This window comes from Neltuma alba, unplaced genomic scaffold (genome assembly GCF_004799145.2).
Source record: "Neltuma alba isolate B1F8T4 unplaced genomic scaffold, ASM479914v2 tig00010746_pilon, whole genome shotgun sequence".
NCBI lineage: Eukaryota > Viridiplantae > Streptophyta > Magnoliopsida > Fabales > Fabaceae > Neltuma > Neltuma alba.
Genome location: NW_021635573.1, coordinates 617,439 through 632,544, shown reverse-complemented (window position 1 = coordinate 632,544; position 15,106 = coordinate 617,439). Strand labels below are relative to the sequence as shown.

Genomic DNA, 15,106 nt, shown 5'->3' with positions numbered 1-15,106 from the left:
ACTAATTTCTCATATTTTTTTTCTAATAATCCTATGTTACCCTTCACTGCAAATTGCATGTGATTTGGGATATTTGTGGATTCAATCATGCCTCTCTTCCCTCATTTATATGCTATCAAATATATATATAAATTGCTATCAAATATATTTTAATTTCCAAACGCAAATCAAGCATTTAAAACAAAAACATATAAATAAGTCATCTATTTCTTTTTTAAAAAATTTATTTGACTACCTGTATCAACAACATGGAGAAAAATGAAAGCTAAAAAAAACTCAAATTAAATATATTTAATTTATTAGACCAAATTTTGGATAAAATACAATTATAGTTATTAGATATATAGTAACTATTAATTATGTATTATCATTACATTTATTTAATTTGGCTAATCATGAAAAGTTGATCTCATATATTAAATGTTATTTATAATTATATTTTATTAATTACTTTATAAAGTTTGTAAAAATCAACTTAAATAATATAAGGGTAAAGTTGTTCATATAAAAATATTTTGTCTACTCTCCCTTCCTAAACCAATAAGGTAATATTAAAATTCCTTCTCTTCCCTCCTTTCGTATTAAGGGTTTGTTTGGCTTAATGAGAAGAAAGAGAGGAGAGGGATTTTAATAGAGGGAAGGAGAGTAGAATGATTTTAATATTATCTTATTTAGATTTATAAAAAAGAAGGGAAAGGAAGGAGTTTTAATATTACTTTGTTTGGTTTATGAGAGGAGGGGAGGAAAAAATATTTTAACATAGACAATTTTATCCTTATTTTATTTAAGATTATTTTTTCAAATTTTATAGAATGTTTAATAAAATAGAATTATAAATAATATTTAATATATTAACCAATACTTATACCAAAATTCTAATATACTCTAGAGCATGAAGTATTATTGAAAAGAAGGTTAAACTAATATTCAGCCACAACTTGTACTGTATCTCATGTTTAAATGAAATATTTAGTCAAACAAATAAGCTCATTAGATGTGAGACCTCGTTTTCATCTATTTTTATCTTTATGGCTACAAAGCTTTGAGGATTTAAATTTTGACATATAAAATTATACATGTCAAAATTTAAATCCTCAAAACTTTGTTTATTGAATTGTCCATTTTATCTTTTCTAATTTCATATTTACATACAAAGGAAAGAGTAGTACCTGGAGACAAGAAGAAAAACATTTAGGGTAATATAGGGATATTAAAAATAAATATGGGCATATAGTCACAACATGACAAAATATTACCCTTTTTCTCCAAATTCTCCTAATTTTGGAAGGGAGGTTGAGGAGAGGAGGGGAAGGAAAATTTTTTAAAATTTTTCCTCCCCTCCTAAAATCTGTGTTACCAAATAAGAATAAATGATTAAAATCTTTTCCCCTCCCGCTTCTTCCTTCCAAATCCCTCATCCCAAATAAAGATAATACTCCTCCGGTTCTTAATATAAGACCCATTTAACTAATTTGATTAGATTAAGGAAGTTAGGTAAGTTAGTTAATTATAAGAAATATGACACTTTTGTCCAAATACCATAATCATCTTTCTTAATACCTACTCTTCCTCTCCGACTTGATTATGGTTGAGAGAGTATTTATAGGGGTAATTTAAAGAAAATTGATAAATATGAGAAATGAGTCTTATATTTAAGACCAATACCAACTCAATAATTGGATCATATATTAAGGACCGGAGGAGTATTAAAATTTCTCTTATTTTTTTCATCTCTTTTTTCTCTATTAAAATCTCTCTCCTTCCATCCCGCGTGAGCCAAATCAGTTTTTTGTCTATCTTTTAACTCCTTAGTTCACTCTAGCCGCCGCTCGAGGTCTCCATCTCCAGTCTCGACTTTGTTCTCCATTCTCTAAGTCTCACCAGTGTCGTTCACGATCTCCTGTTCCGACCTCACACGGTCGGACCTCACAAGCCACAGCATTGCTGTCGTTCACTCTGCAGTTCCGAGCTCCCAGGTCGGCCGTTCGCTCACTATCCCAATCTCCAGATCTAATCTCTCCTCTTCAGTCCTCATTTAGCTCGTGTGTCGTCAATAGGTATGCTTTTTGTTACAAACTAGAACACTACTTTCTCTCGTCCATCGTATTCAAATAACAAAAGCGGTCGACTGTTGATATGATTTCATTATTCATGGCAGAAATCTGAAGTCTGAATATGATTGTATATATTCATGGAAGAAATCGCTGAAATCAGAAGTCACCGCCATGAATACACACACACACAAGGTCCCATGTTTATATTCCCATATATATATATCTATATATATTCATGACAGAAATCTGAAGTCACCGCCATGAATATATATAATATATATGGAGAGTAATAGATTTTATCAAAATTTTAATCATACAGTGCTTTGCTTATGTTTTATAATTTTTCATTGTTCTTCTTCTTGTTCTCATAGGCGTGCCTTGTTTATAGATTCTACAATAGCCTGTATTGTGCCAATGGATCAAGATTTTATCAGAATTTTTCTACAGCAAACTAGGAATTTTAGTGTTGTGGATATTTTTGTTAACTTTTGATTTATCAGGTTTCTTACTCATTTTCCTAGAGAGTGGAAGCATGTTTTTAGTCATTCAACTGATATATGCTAAATTGCTAATACATGCTTGATGATTCATTTCTAGTTTATGATTCATTGCCAATATATTATACATTTCATTTCTTCTTTTCAAGGTGTTCAAACAAGAAGAAATTATGTTGAAAATTTGATGATCTGTGACAGACGGCTATACTTTTATTTGGTCAAAATTATTGTACTTGTAATGAAACTTGTTCCCATTTTGCATTTGGTATTATCTTGTTGATTAATTAGATTATATTAGATTTTGTGTTGTATTTTAGATAATTTTGGACTGGTTATTATAATTTTGAATTTATTTTTGCATATATGGCCTGTTTTTGGCCTGTTTAAAGGCTTAGGTCTTTTTTTTTTTTGTAAAAGCCTATTTTCAGCCTAGCCCTGTTAGCATGTTTATAGTTTTTGAGAAAAATGTAGGCCTTTTAATAGGCTTTAGACCAAGCCAGGCCTTTATACAGGCCAGGCTTAGGCTGAAAATAAAGCCTTTAACAAGCCATAGGCCAGGTTCAAGCTGGTTTGTTACAAGATAGGCCTAGCCTGTCAAGGGGAAAGCCTCGCCTGTTTCCACCCCTAGTACTCACCGTCTCTCCAGCCAGCATCCTTTGGGAAAGCTTTTCTTTCTTCTTCCAACAAATCGCAATCTGCGAAAGCTGATTCTTTTGTCCAACCTGAAGATATCCTGCTTATGGTTTGCCGTTCTTGTTACCTTGCAACTCTGAATCCCAAACTTTCTGCTATGGATTTGTCATAAGCTTGATTCTGTGTTTGCATTTTTGGGTTTTGAATTAAATTCTACTATAGTTGCTGTATTTACAGTTGCCAACAATTCTCTTACTGGCTTAATGCTTAGTTGTCGTATATTCCATATATCTACATGGACAAGAGTGAACACCATTTTTGATAATGATTGAAAAATGGTGGAAGGAAAGATGGAAGAAGGGCGGAGTAGTTCTTGCAGCATTATTTCTTAAAAACCAAAAATGGTTTTAGATACTATCTGCTAAAATGAATCCTTTTTACTCTTGTTGAGTATTTAACTTCAATTCGTTTGGCACATAGGCTGTAGAATTTGACGTGTAATTAGTTTCATTTATTGTGATTTTTCCCTTTGGTAATTGTCTTAGATATTGGCTAGATAATTTGTTGTATAGATTTTGGAAGTTATCTTGCGTGTTTGAAGAGTTTCTTGAATCATGTAATCCAGTTTCCAAGCATGATGTTGACCTCCTGTTGTGCTGGCTTTGATGTACTCTATCGTGGTGTTGACGGCATTTATTTGTCCATTGCTTCATGTACACATTTGTTGCCATTCTGGTCCCCCTTCCACTTTCTTAGCATAGCAGACCTCCATTCCGACCTTAGTGTGTTTAGTTCTCAGTTTGCCTTAATTACATTTACCAAGCTGACTTTCAAAACGTTAAAAGCAACTCCTACTTGCATTTTTCAAACTGACTTTTTCTTGACCATTAAGATTTGTGGATGAGCTTTCAGAAAAATAGTTTTCCTACCCAAACATCAGTTTAATGGAAGTTAGATTATCAAAATGGACTTGTGGAGCCCTGAAAGTTGTATCCAAATACCCCCTTAATATTATGTGGTAACAAGAAACCTCCCCTTTTTTTTTTTGGTCTGCAGTTCAAATAAAAGTTATCAGAAATTCTGAAGAGGCGGCTTGTATCTTTCGTTTAGTTCATTTGATGGAAAATAAACCATCTACTTTATCTACTAGCTTGATAGACCAATCAGTGGTGAGTGCTTGATCTCTTGTGTAACTAAAAACAATTCAATGGATTTTTTTTTTTTTTTTACTGTTATCTATATTTCCCTTTAATTGTTTTATAGGTTCCTGGAGATGTAGTTCTTGATCTCTCTAGCATGTCAAACCAAACAGTTAAGCTTGGAGGTGGTCTATACCAGGCAAGTCTTTGGTTTTCTAATACTTAATGCAATTATGATGATGATAAGTGTGCTTTGGTCATCATATTTTAAACGTGCATGGGCATGTGCTTCATGGTAATGTAGACATTACATAGGCACGCACGCACGCACATAACCAGCAGATATGCTGAAATAAGCTGCATGTTCTGTTCCACGAAGAATCTTCATTGACTAGCCAGCGATAAATTGATGTTTGATTTTTATTTTCTTTTCCTTCTTGTATTTATTGTTAAGATTAAAGTTTGAAGTTTCTAGTCTTGGAGATAACTTTTTTGTTATTTCCTCTGTCATCATTGTAATAAAGCGTGATAGTTTATTTATTTATTTACTTTTGGGTTCATAAGTCTTCAGGGAAGGTTTCAAGGTCGTCTTGTATCAAATGTCCAATATTATAAGTTTTTACATTGTTCCTTTATTCTGGACTTTATATTCGTCAATGTTACTATTGTTTACACATTCATAGTTCTTTGTTATGTCCTGGTTTTTTTTCCCTTTCTTTTCTTTTTCTTTTTTTCCTGCTATTGACTAGAGCAAGGGGACCTAGACAAACATGTTAAAAATTGTTAAAATGTTTTTTCTTCTTTTATTTACAGATAGAGAGATTGAATGCTTTATTTACTAGTGCTAGATTTTCATGCCACCAAAACTAATGATTATTATATCTGATGATTTCAATTCATCATACCTCTCAATATGAACCTATATGTTTTGTCCTTATCTTCCCATATGCTAATTTCCAAATTCAGCATCCCATAAAACATGAACAGTAAGGAAATAATCTATGATTCTTCTCTATTTTCCTCATTTTGTTCATTTCTTGGTGTAACTGATTCTTACCGGTATCTATTTGCTAGGACTGTGATGCAATTTCAGTAATGAAGGCTGGCAGGCTAAGATTCTCAAAGCCCAACAAATATTGGGTTGAAAGTTCTCAGAAAAGGGTATGTTATTGTAGTTGTATCTATGTATTTAATTCAATTTAATGTCTGAAATGTGAAGGCATGTTTTCTGACTTGCATTGGTGGTGCTAGATAGACTCAACTCCATTGTGACTTTGTACGACATTATTTTGTTTATTGCCCCAAAGCTATTAACTTGTGCCAAAATGTCCGGTGTATTTTGCTTTGATATGGAATTTGTTGTAACACATCAGAAAAGGACTTACTTAAAGGAATACTTTCAACATTTCAACTTAATTGGGAACTTAGATGATTTTATAAGTGTCAAAGGTTAGGAAGTCAAAATCTGAATTATCACAAGAAGCTACAATTCAGGTTAAAGGCTTATTTATGTATCTGTGTACGTATAGCATGCATGACTATTATATATATATATATATATGTCTATATCAACATATGGGTGCTAAACTTTTACATCCATGGTAGTAATAGCTTGCATTCTGCCAGAAGCTTTACTCCTATTCTGAATTTCAGGTTGATCATTCCCATACAAGGTTATATTATGTATTATAAACCCTTTCTTTTGCATGTAAATGGCATTTGACTCTTTCTTTCCCTTCCTGGGGAAAAGTTCTTTATTCTTTTCAATGTTCTGATTTATGATCATGCTTTGTTGAACAGTATGTGCCCCATGTAGAAGATTCTGTTCTTGGAATTGTTGTAGACATCAGATCAGATGTAAGGAGTTTCTCTTCTTTCTTTTTTCCTTTCATAATTTTTTTGTGACTCAAATTTTAGTTTTTCTTTGTGATCGCAAATTTTAAGCATGGAGTCTCCAAGTTTTGCCAAAAGAAAGTCCTTTAGAATGAATGCATCATGATTTACTAAAGACTAAACCATCACATGGTTTCTTGAAGGATACCACCACCATCAAGACAGTGCTTCAAATGTTGCCATTTATTTAATCTTGGCCGTGGAAAACTGAGTTAGCCGTGGAAAACTGAGTTAAGTTCATGACTACAATGATGCATTCTTCAAAACATTAGGACTATATGATAGGAAAACTAACTCACGTTAGTGTGGGTGGTAGGGGTTTTCTTCCCTTAAGCAAGCAGTTGAGGGTTTGATTCCCAATCTTTGTGTATGGAGCAAACTTAGTTGAAAGGTTATTTGTATTTGCTACCAGTGGAGGATATTTCTGGTGCTTTACCCAAAAAAGATGATGATTGGGATGTTTCCAGTGACTAGCAGTACTTATTCTTTATTTAATTTTAAGTTGACTTGATTAAAGAAGTCTTGTAATTGACCGTGAAAATCTGATTCCTTTAAGAAATAGGAACACAACAAAATTCTTGGTTCCATTCATAACTGAGCTGATCCTGGGAGAACTAACATTTAGTTGAAAATGAGTGTAAAGTATAATACCAGGCAATCTTTCAGAGTTGTGGTTCAGTGGCATTTTTTGGACGAAGCTTCTTTTTCCTGTTGAAGATCATAATTTCTCCTCCTTGGCTTGAATTTTCTCAATCTCTTGTCACATAAAATTGACTTATTCTGCGTCATATTAGATATGACTCAATTCTCAGTCATCTTTCACATTCTTCTATATACATGAAATTTGACCTCGTTCCACAAAATCTCAACTTCAAAGGTTTATTATTTTTAATAAAATAATGATCAAGTGATTATTTTGCAGAATTTTCTTGTGGACATAAAAGGACCTGCTATAGCATATTTGCCTGTGCTTGCATTTGAAGGAGGAACTAGAAGAAATATACCTAAATTTGAGGTGTGTAGAGAGTGATTGTATGTTATGCTCAAATATAACTTAGAGTTCTTTCTTGTTGCATTGTGTGGACCTATATGCTTGGTTGGTGTCTAAATCAATTGATCTACTTTTCTGGTAGGGAGCTATGTGTTAACTGTCATATGTAACTATATGCTTGGTGGGTAAATTAATTTATCAGCCAAAACTCTTTGATTGTGCTGGTTTAGAAGAATGAATTAACTGATTATTTTTGTCAAAAAAATTGTACCTTAGGATGCGATCAAGAATATATGTGAGAATCTTTCTCAACAAGAAATGATATTACCATTGGCTATTCGCTTTGGATTTTCTTTATCAAAAAGTTAGTTTTGGATTTTTTTTTTTAATTTATTGTATAGAGGTTACAACTGAATAATTTTCTTCTAAAAATGTATTGTGTGTTTACGAAAGAGGGAAAATTATAAAAGAATGAATAATATGTTTCTTGCTTCTTTGTTTCTTTTCTTAAATTTAGATGGCAAACCAACCCTTCATTTGGCAATTTTGGTCATTTATCATCCAAGCTTTTGTTGGTTAGTCCATTGTGTTTCTGCAGCCTTTGTGCTTTCTTGCAGGTGGGTACTCTGCTTTATGTGCGGGTTGTGAAAGCTAACCCTGGAATAAATCCTGAACTGTCTTGCACGGATGGTAGCTATCCAGTTCCTTGCATTCTTATTTCTCACATGCTTTTTGATTTATACCTAGTCATGAAGTTGTGTCTTTTTGGGGGCTAATTTTCATTATATTTTATTTTTATGGACTTAATTCTTTCAATTTTGTTGTTCTTTTGCTGCGTGTAGCCAGTGGGAAAGCAGGAGAATATGGTGTGTTGAAGGATGGCTATATGTTTGAATGCACAACTGGTCTATCAAGGATGTAAGAGTTTTCATTTTAGTTTGTCATTCGTGCTCAGTGTTAACAGGTACTGACGTCCTCTGTTGTTTATAGGCTGCTCAGCTCGCCCACGTGTCCAGTCCTTGATTCTTTAGGGAAGAAATTGTCATTTGAGATAGCAGTTGGCTTAAATGGTCGCGTTTGGGTATGCATTATCACATTCTATTCACTGTTTCGTATGTTGCCCTTTGCTTGTCCCTTTATGCTATATATGATGATCATTGCTTGGGCTGGATTTGGGAACTCTCGTTCATCATGCGTTCAACACTAGTTTAACATGTGACTAGAACAACCCCCCTTGCTATGCTGAGGAATTTGAAGGTTTCTTCTTCCTTTTTTTCCTTAATCGACCGAAGGGAAAAGAAAAAAAAAACAAGAGGTTAGCAGAAAGATAATGACCGGACAAAAAATTGCAAATTTCAATGTATACAAGAAAACAATAGTGCGGTAAATTCAACTTTCATGATATATATTCACTATTCTTGAAAATGGGCTCAAGTGATATCTGCTAATTGCATATTTTTGTTCTTTTATAATCGTGCTTAGGTTAATGCAGAATCTCCATCGACAACCATTATTGTCGCTAATGCAATTATGAACTCAGAGTCATTGAGTGGGGTCCAGCAGAGAATAATGGCTGACAAGCTGCTTCAGAGAATCCAGTGATCAAGTTGTCTTACTTGTAAGTACTTAACTTTGATCGGGCAATTTCAGTTTATAATCCTTTTAAACGAGGTTCTGAGGTGAACATAGTTTACAATTGATAGACGAAATCAAAAGGCAAGTGAGCTTGTGAAAGGTGAGTTTTATGAAGAAGTGGAGAAATTATTTCTATATTCCTGGAATTCCATGCCATTTAAATTCGTTTAATTAAAAAAACAGTCCAAGTCAAATAATTTAGCAGAGAGGAGCGATTTAATGAAGAGAAAGAAATATAGATGCTTATAATATTGAAACTTTTAAAGAGGGCTATTAGATGCGTTGGCGAGAAAAGAAAATCAAGCAGTATGGAACCTTTTAGAACGAGGTGGAGAAAGATAAAAAAGAACGCTCCATAGAGTTACTGAGCGAGACATTTTTGTTAATAATTTATCCAAAGGTTTAGTTGTCGATAAGGCTTCTTGTTACATATAGCCAATCACATCTAATGAGATAAGGCTTCTTGTTGCCATCCTTCAGTATATTTGCATGTTTCTTTCGGATTGGTTTGATATGCTTATCTTCTATAAATTGGATTCATATGAAAATTTCATATTTGATTCATTTGAGAATTTCTCTTTAGATTTCTTGAAATTAACCTTGCACTGTGACAGAATGAACATGCTTTACAAGCACTGGCCAAGTGTACGAAGGATTTTCACCCACCTTACTCTAGAGCGCTAAGTTACAGAAAGTTAATCGCAAAGTCATGATGTTAAATGTAATTTTCAATTTTAGGACCTAGGTTTGTTGGTATATTTACTGTCTCCCAGAATATCTGGTGCAAAGTTTGGTCCTGTATCAAATGCTAGTAGTATTGGTAAAATCATTGTAGGTCCATTCTTTTTTTGTTATTTGACCTTCAAATGATAGTTTTCTTGTTATGAACTCTTTCCAGCCTGCTTTTATCGACATTCTCACTTGCGGGATATGTGAATTAGCTGACATGATTGCGTATGTTATCGCTGCGAGCATATTTAATTCACACTCATAAAAGCCATCTTGATTATAATTATACTTTTTTTTTTTCCCAATTTTCAATTTTGGTACTTACGTTTTTTTTTTTCCCCAAATATTTTAATTTTTGGTCGGTTAGCATAAGAACACCTTGTAGTTAATAACAGTGCTAACATAGTAAAGTCAATTAATAAAGGAAAATTTAAATATTTAATTAAGAGAGAAAACGCTGGTGTTAAATTAATTGTTAAAGGAAAGCACAAATACTTGTAAAATTGTTTTCCCTTCTTATTCTCTATGTAAAAACTGAGCTAACAGATGATTTTTGGTTTTATGTATAATATTTTAATTCACGTTTCCTGGATTTTTTTTTAATTCTTTATATTGATTGTGAATATTGAGGAGTTTTTATCAAGGCATTAATGTTTAATGTAAACAAGTAAACTGTAAAAGGGTATTTTAATATATTAGGTATTAACACATATTTTTCTTATGAATAATGAATTTAATTTGTTTTCTTAATTTTTATAAATTAGCTTTCAAACTCTTATATTTAAAATAAAGTAATGAAAAGATATTATCTAGTTGGATGTTTAGCGAGGATCATATTATTGGTTAAATAGTAGGATAAAATAGCATCTAATGTCCTAATCTGGATATATTTAACACTTTATTACTATTTATAGTATATCTAGTATCCTGATATTATTATTATTATTTTTTATGATAGATGCACTATGAATAAAATTACAGTCTTGGATATATTATAATTTTATAAATAAGATTAAGATGTTAGATATAATTATGAAATAAGATTAATGTGCTGAATGTTATTTTTTTAATTTATTATAACAAAACTTATGTTTATACATATATAAATAAGAAATCATTATGTCAAACAAAAAAGTATTTTGATAATATAAATTAAAAGTGTTTTCCTATGCAAAGATTAATAGGCATGGGTTTCACTTTTTTTAAATAAAAGAGCATGAGTCTAACTACATAGTACATGACTAAGCTACAAATGAGATATGCTACTTTTGGTTCACAATATAATTTTTTTTTGAAAAATGATTTGATTTAAATAAGAGTCACTTAAAAAGTAATTAATGTTTATTTGTAAATTTGTTTCTACAATTAATGCTTAAATATAATTCTTTATTTTTCTCTTTCCATCACAACTTCATTTAATGTGGGTAAAGTTAAAAAAAATTTCACGTTGAAACACATTTAATGAATTATATACCATTTTTCATATTGATGAATTTGTCAAAATGAGTAACATTATGGATTGGAGGGAGTGATCAACGTCTTTAATAAATAAAAATACTAAACATATAGTGGAAAATATTACTTAACTAATAATTTCCCATATAATTTGTTTTGTTTTGATTTATTCTTAAATTTTTTAGTGATAAAACGTATGCTGCAAAAATTAAAAAAAAAGACTAAATTATATAAAACCCATCTAAACTTTAGGTTAGTTGCACGTAACCTCCTGACATTTCAAATTTTGAATTTAATTTTGTAATTTTTTTTATCGTAGACTCTGTTCTGTTAAGTAATCGTTATCTTTTGTTTTTTTTAATCAAATCTATTTCAATTTCTAAATACTTAAAATAAAACATTTAATTAAAAATTATCATAAATAAAATATGAAATCTAAACGTCCCAAATTATTAAACTACATCCTAAATTATTAAGCATACGTCTCAAGTTAAAATATAACAAATCCAAATCATAGATTAACATTGTCTTAAAATTAAGAGCCCGGTTCAACCCTATTGCATGCCTGTAATGGTAATCATGATTACCTTATGAAGAGGAGGATGTTTGGTTGCTCTTTAGCATGGCAATAGGTTTTACCATGGTAATGATGATTACCAAAAAATTGCTAATCACCATTCATATCTCTCCCTCTATGAATGCTCATTACCACTTATTGAATGTTTAAAAATGTCTAATTTGCCCTTTAAGCGCATTTGTTTTTATTTCGATTAGTTCATTCCACCCACCACCTTACTGTCATTGTCGTTGCCACAACCACCCCTATTGCCACCACCATAATTACCACTGCCATCACTACAACCGTCACTGCCACCACTCTTGTAATATTTACCACAATATCGTCGATGCCACCACAACCACCACCATCACCTTTCCTGTTGTCACCACCACCTTTAGCAGCTACCACATTTGCCGCTACCCTCGTCACCTCCCCTTTTGTTGTTGCAGCGACCACAACCACAGCCACCTCCACTGTCTTGGCAACCATCACATTTACTCTACCATCACCTCTACTACTATGACTGTTGCCACTCTTGCCGTTGCCATCATCATCACTCCTTCCTGAAATATAATAGATCTAATAGTAATTGTTTTTTTACTTGTTCTTTTTTTTAGGTCCAGGGGTATTATGGACTTTTTATTTTGATTAAATATAAAAAAGTACTTTTTCTGCTTAATCTTCTTAATGACATACCAAACATATTGATGGTAAAAAGCATCGCATCGCATCACATCGCATCGCATTACCGTTTCGAGTATGTGAAAATTGAGCCAACTAGGCCTTAAGTATTAAAAATTGTCTCCATCCTAACCTTTTGAAATTGGACACTCGACGCTCAAGTGTGAATAATTTACTATTTATGTCGCCATAACTAAATATTTTAACCTAAAATTTAGTAATTTTTTGGTTAAGGTAAGACTAAATTGCTATATTGGTCTCATACTATTATTCTCTTTAATTATTATAAAAATGTCAAGCATTTAAGAAAATGATGGGGGGGAAGAGTGGCTTGAAACGTTGAAAGTGGGTGCAAGTGCAACGGAGGGCCACAAGAATACTGGCCATTCCATCTTCCTTGGCACGTCAAGCAGCCCCCATTTGGCCAAATTAGAATCTTATCGTTATCTTAAAAAGTTCTACATTTATTTATTAAGAAAAATTAAAGATAGGAGACACTACGTATTGCAAGGAAGGGGAAATTTGGAAAAAAAATAAAGACAAAACAAAATGAGCTAGCTTACTAATCCTATGGGTTAATTAACTTGTCAAAGGTTCGATCCTAAAGATTAAGAATTCAAAAAATTAATTTTAAAATGAGCATGATCTTTATCAATTAAATTCATCCTTTTTGATGGGTTAGTAAGTTGAGTTTGCAGGCTCAACTCATATTATTAGTTCTAAGTGTGATGATAAGATGAATGTCGTATAAGTTATTATAGTCAAAATTAATGGTCAATGTTAATAGGGGTTGACTCAGGGCATATTAGCTTGAGATTTATACTTCTTGAATATTTTAGAGCCAAAAAAAAAAAAAAATCAAGTGCTAGGTGCTCCCCAGTGTACACTTCCGGCGTATTCTAGTACCTTATCTTTTTATGAAATTATTAACTTATATAAGATGTTATGTAGGATGTCGATTGTCTTCTATTAATGTGATTTGGCAAGTTCCGTAAAAAAAAATAATAATGGACACTTAATAAAAAGGGGTCTACAATAAATAAAAGATTAAAAGACTAAGGGATTAAATTTAAACTTTAAAATATCAAGAAGACTGTGCCATCGATCCAAAATTTTTGAAAGTTTTGTATACGTAGTCTTGAAAAAATATTAAAACTAACTTATATCTTTGAACTATACTCCGTCCATTCCTTGTTATGAAAAATAACTACTGAAATCATATGATTTAAAATGTTAGTTAAATTTAATTAAAAGTAATAAATATATAAGATATATATTTTCAATTATATCCTTATTTGTAAAGAGAGTGCAAGAAAAATAATAAGTACATATTTATTGCAGAAAGGTAATAAGTGACACATATTTATTTAATGAGATGAAGGTAAAACGACAAATTTAAAATTGGCAAAATTAATTTTTCAATCCTTAGAGTTTCATCAAATTTGGAATTAAGTCATTCTAGTTTTATTTAACTGAGATCAAGTCAGAGATAGTTAATCCATCTGATTTTGCAACTCTTGCCATGTCAAAGCAAAACATGGGTGTAGACATGGAGAGAGAGTAAGAGAGCATGGGGAGAGAGGGGCAATTGGGAGTGTGAGAGAGAGAGAGAACTGAGGGAAAGAAGGTGGGGGAGAAGGAGGAAAGGGACAAAAAAAGAAGAAGCAAGATGGTGGAAAGCTGGAAGATGAAGAAGAGAGAACTGCAATCAAACTGGCCATTGTTGGTCCTGAAAAGATGAGAGAGAGGGAAAGCTACGAACTGGGGAGAGAGAAAGCAAGTCTCAATGCATTAACAGTGTTTTGATGGAAGGGTTTGAAGCTTTGACAAAATAAAACATAAGGATCCAACAAGCAAGACAATTTCACTTAATAAGAAGATGAGATTAAGAACCACTCAAACATCCACATCACAGTAAACTCTATAGCCACAGTTTTGACCGCTCAACCCCCCTACTGCACCCACTATTGATACTGTTGATATCATCGGCAGCTAAGTTTCACTTAGTGACTAGCTTCAGTGTCATGGTTGGTCACAAGTGATGAGAGAGTGTTTGTGCCACAAGAGATATAAAGAAAGCATGTGGATGTTAATGCATTAATGGTGTTTTGACGGAAGGACTTAGCTTTGGCAAAATAAAGTATAAGTATCTAATAAAAAGAAATAAGACTAGAAGTACCTAATTTCAAATCAAATGAAACTTTATGGACTAACAAATTGATTTTTCCTTTAAAATTCTAAACAAAAATTATTCATTTCTTATATTTACCAGAAAAAAAAAATGTTTGGGGGAAGTAGAATATAGTTGATTAATTTGAATAGGTTAAAAAAGTTTGTTGAGTTGGTTATTTGTAATAATTAGGTGTCGTTTTTTTTCTAAAATATCTTTGCTAATCATTTATTAGCTAAAACTATTATTTAATTGATCATTTAACATGTGCAATTATTACAATAATTAGTTTGAAAAAAATAGATAACTATTAGAGATAAAATAGACTGAGATCTTATATTTATGAGTAAAATACCTCGACCGTCCTTCTATTTTATCTCAATTGTAGTTTCCTCTTCTCTATTTTGAAAACATATATAAATCTATTTTACAATTAAAATATATGTTACACAAATCTCTCTCCTATATTTAATATTTAATTTTAATTCACCCAACCATTAGTTAATTGTTAAATTTGCCTTTTCATTGATTTTTTTAATCAAAATGACCATTTTTAATTTAATAATTATTTAGACATTATATTTTTCATCAAAATAATATTTTTTATAAAATAAAAAATAATTGTAATACGCATATTTTTAAAAATTTTAATATTTTATAAAATTTATCA

The 15,106-nt window shown here is 31.7% G+C and overlaps 1 protein-coding gene across 3 annotated transcripts; it reads left to right on the top strand.

Annotated features, from left to right (window-relative positions):
* The first annotated feature begins 1,765 nt into the window (after nt 1–1,765).
* LOC114758714 (putative exosome complex component rrp40) lies at nt 1,766–9,799 on the top strand. Of its 3 annotated transcripts, XM_028947804.1 has the most exons (11): nt 1,766–2,057; nt 4,241–4,353; nt 4,448–4,522; nt 5,398–5,484; nt 6,124–6,180; nt 7,139–7,231; nt 7,825–7,897; nt 8,050–8,125; nt 8,198–8,288; nt 8,690–8,825; nt 9,457–9,799. In XM_028947804.1, exons 2-10 carry the CDS (start codon nt 4,303–4,305, stop codon nt 8,807–8,809), a joined length of 723 nt encoding a protein of 240 aa, XP_028803637.1. In that variant the 5' UTR covers nt 1,766–2,057; nt 4,241–4,302; the 3' UTR covers nt 8,810–8,825; nt 9,457–9,799. The 3 variants fall into 3 exon arrangements, with proteins under 3 accessions (XP_028803637.1, XP_028803639.1, XP_028803638.1); XM_028947806.1 differs by lacking the exon at nt 4,241–4,353; XM_028947805.1 differs by lacking the exon at nt 1,766–2,057 and having other exon boundaries at nt 4,236–4,353.
* The last annotated feature ends 5,307 nt before the right edge of the window (nt 9,800–15,106 follow it).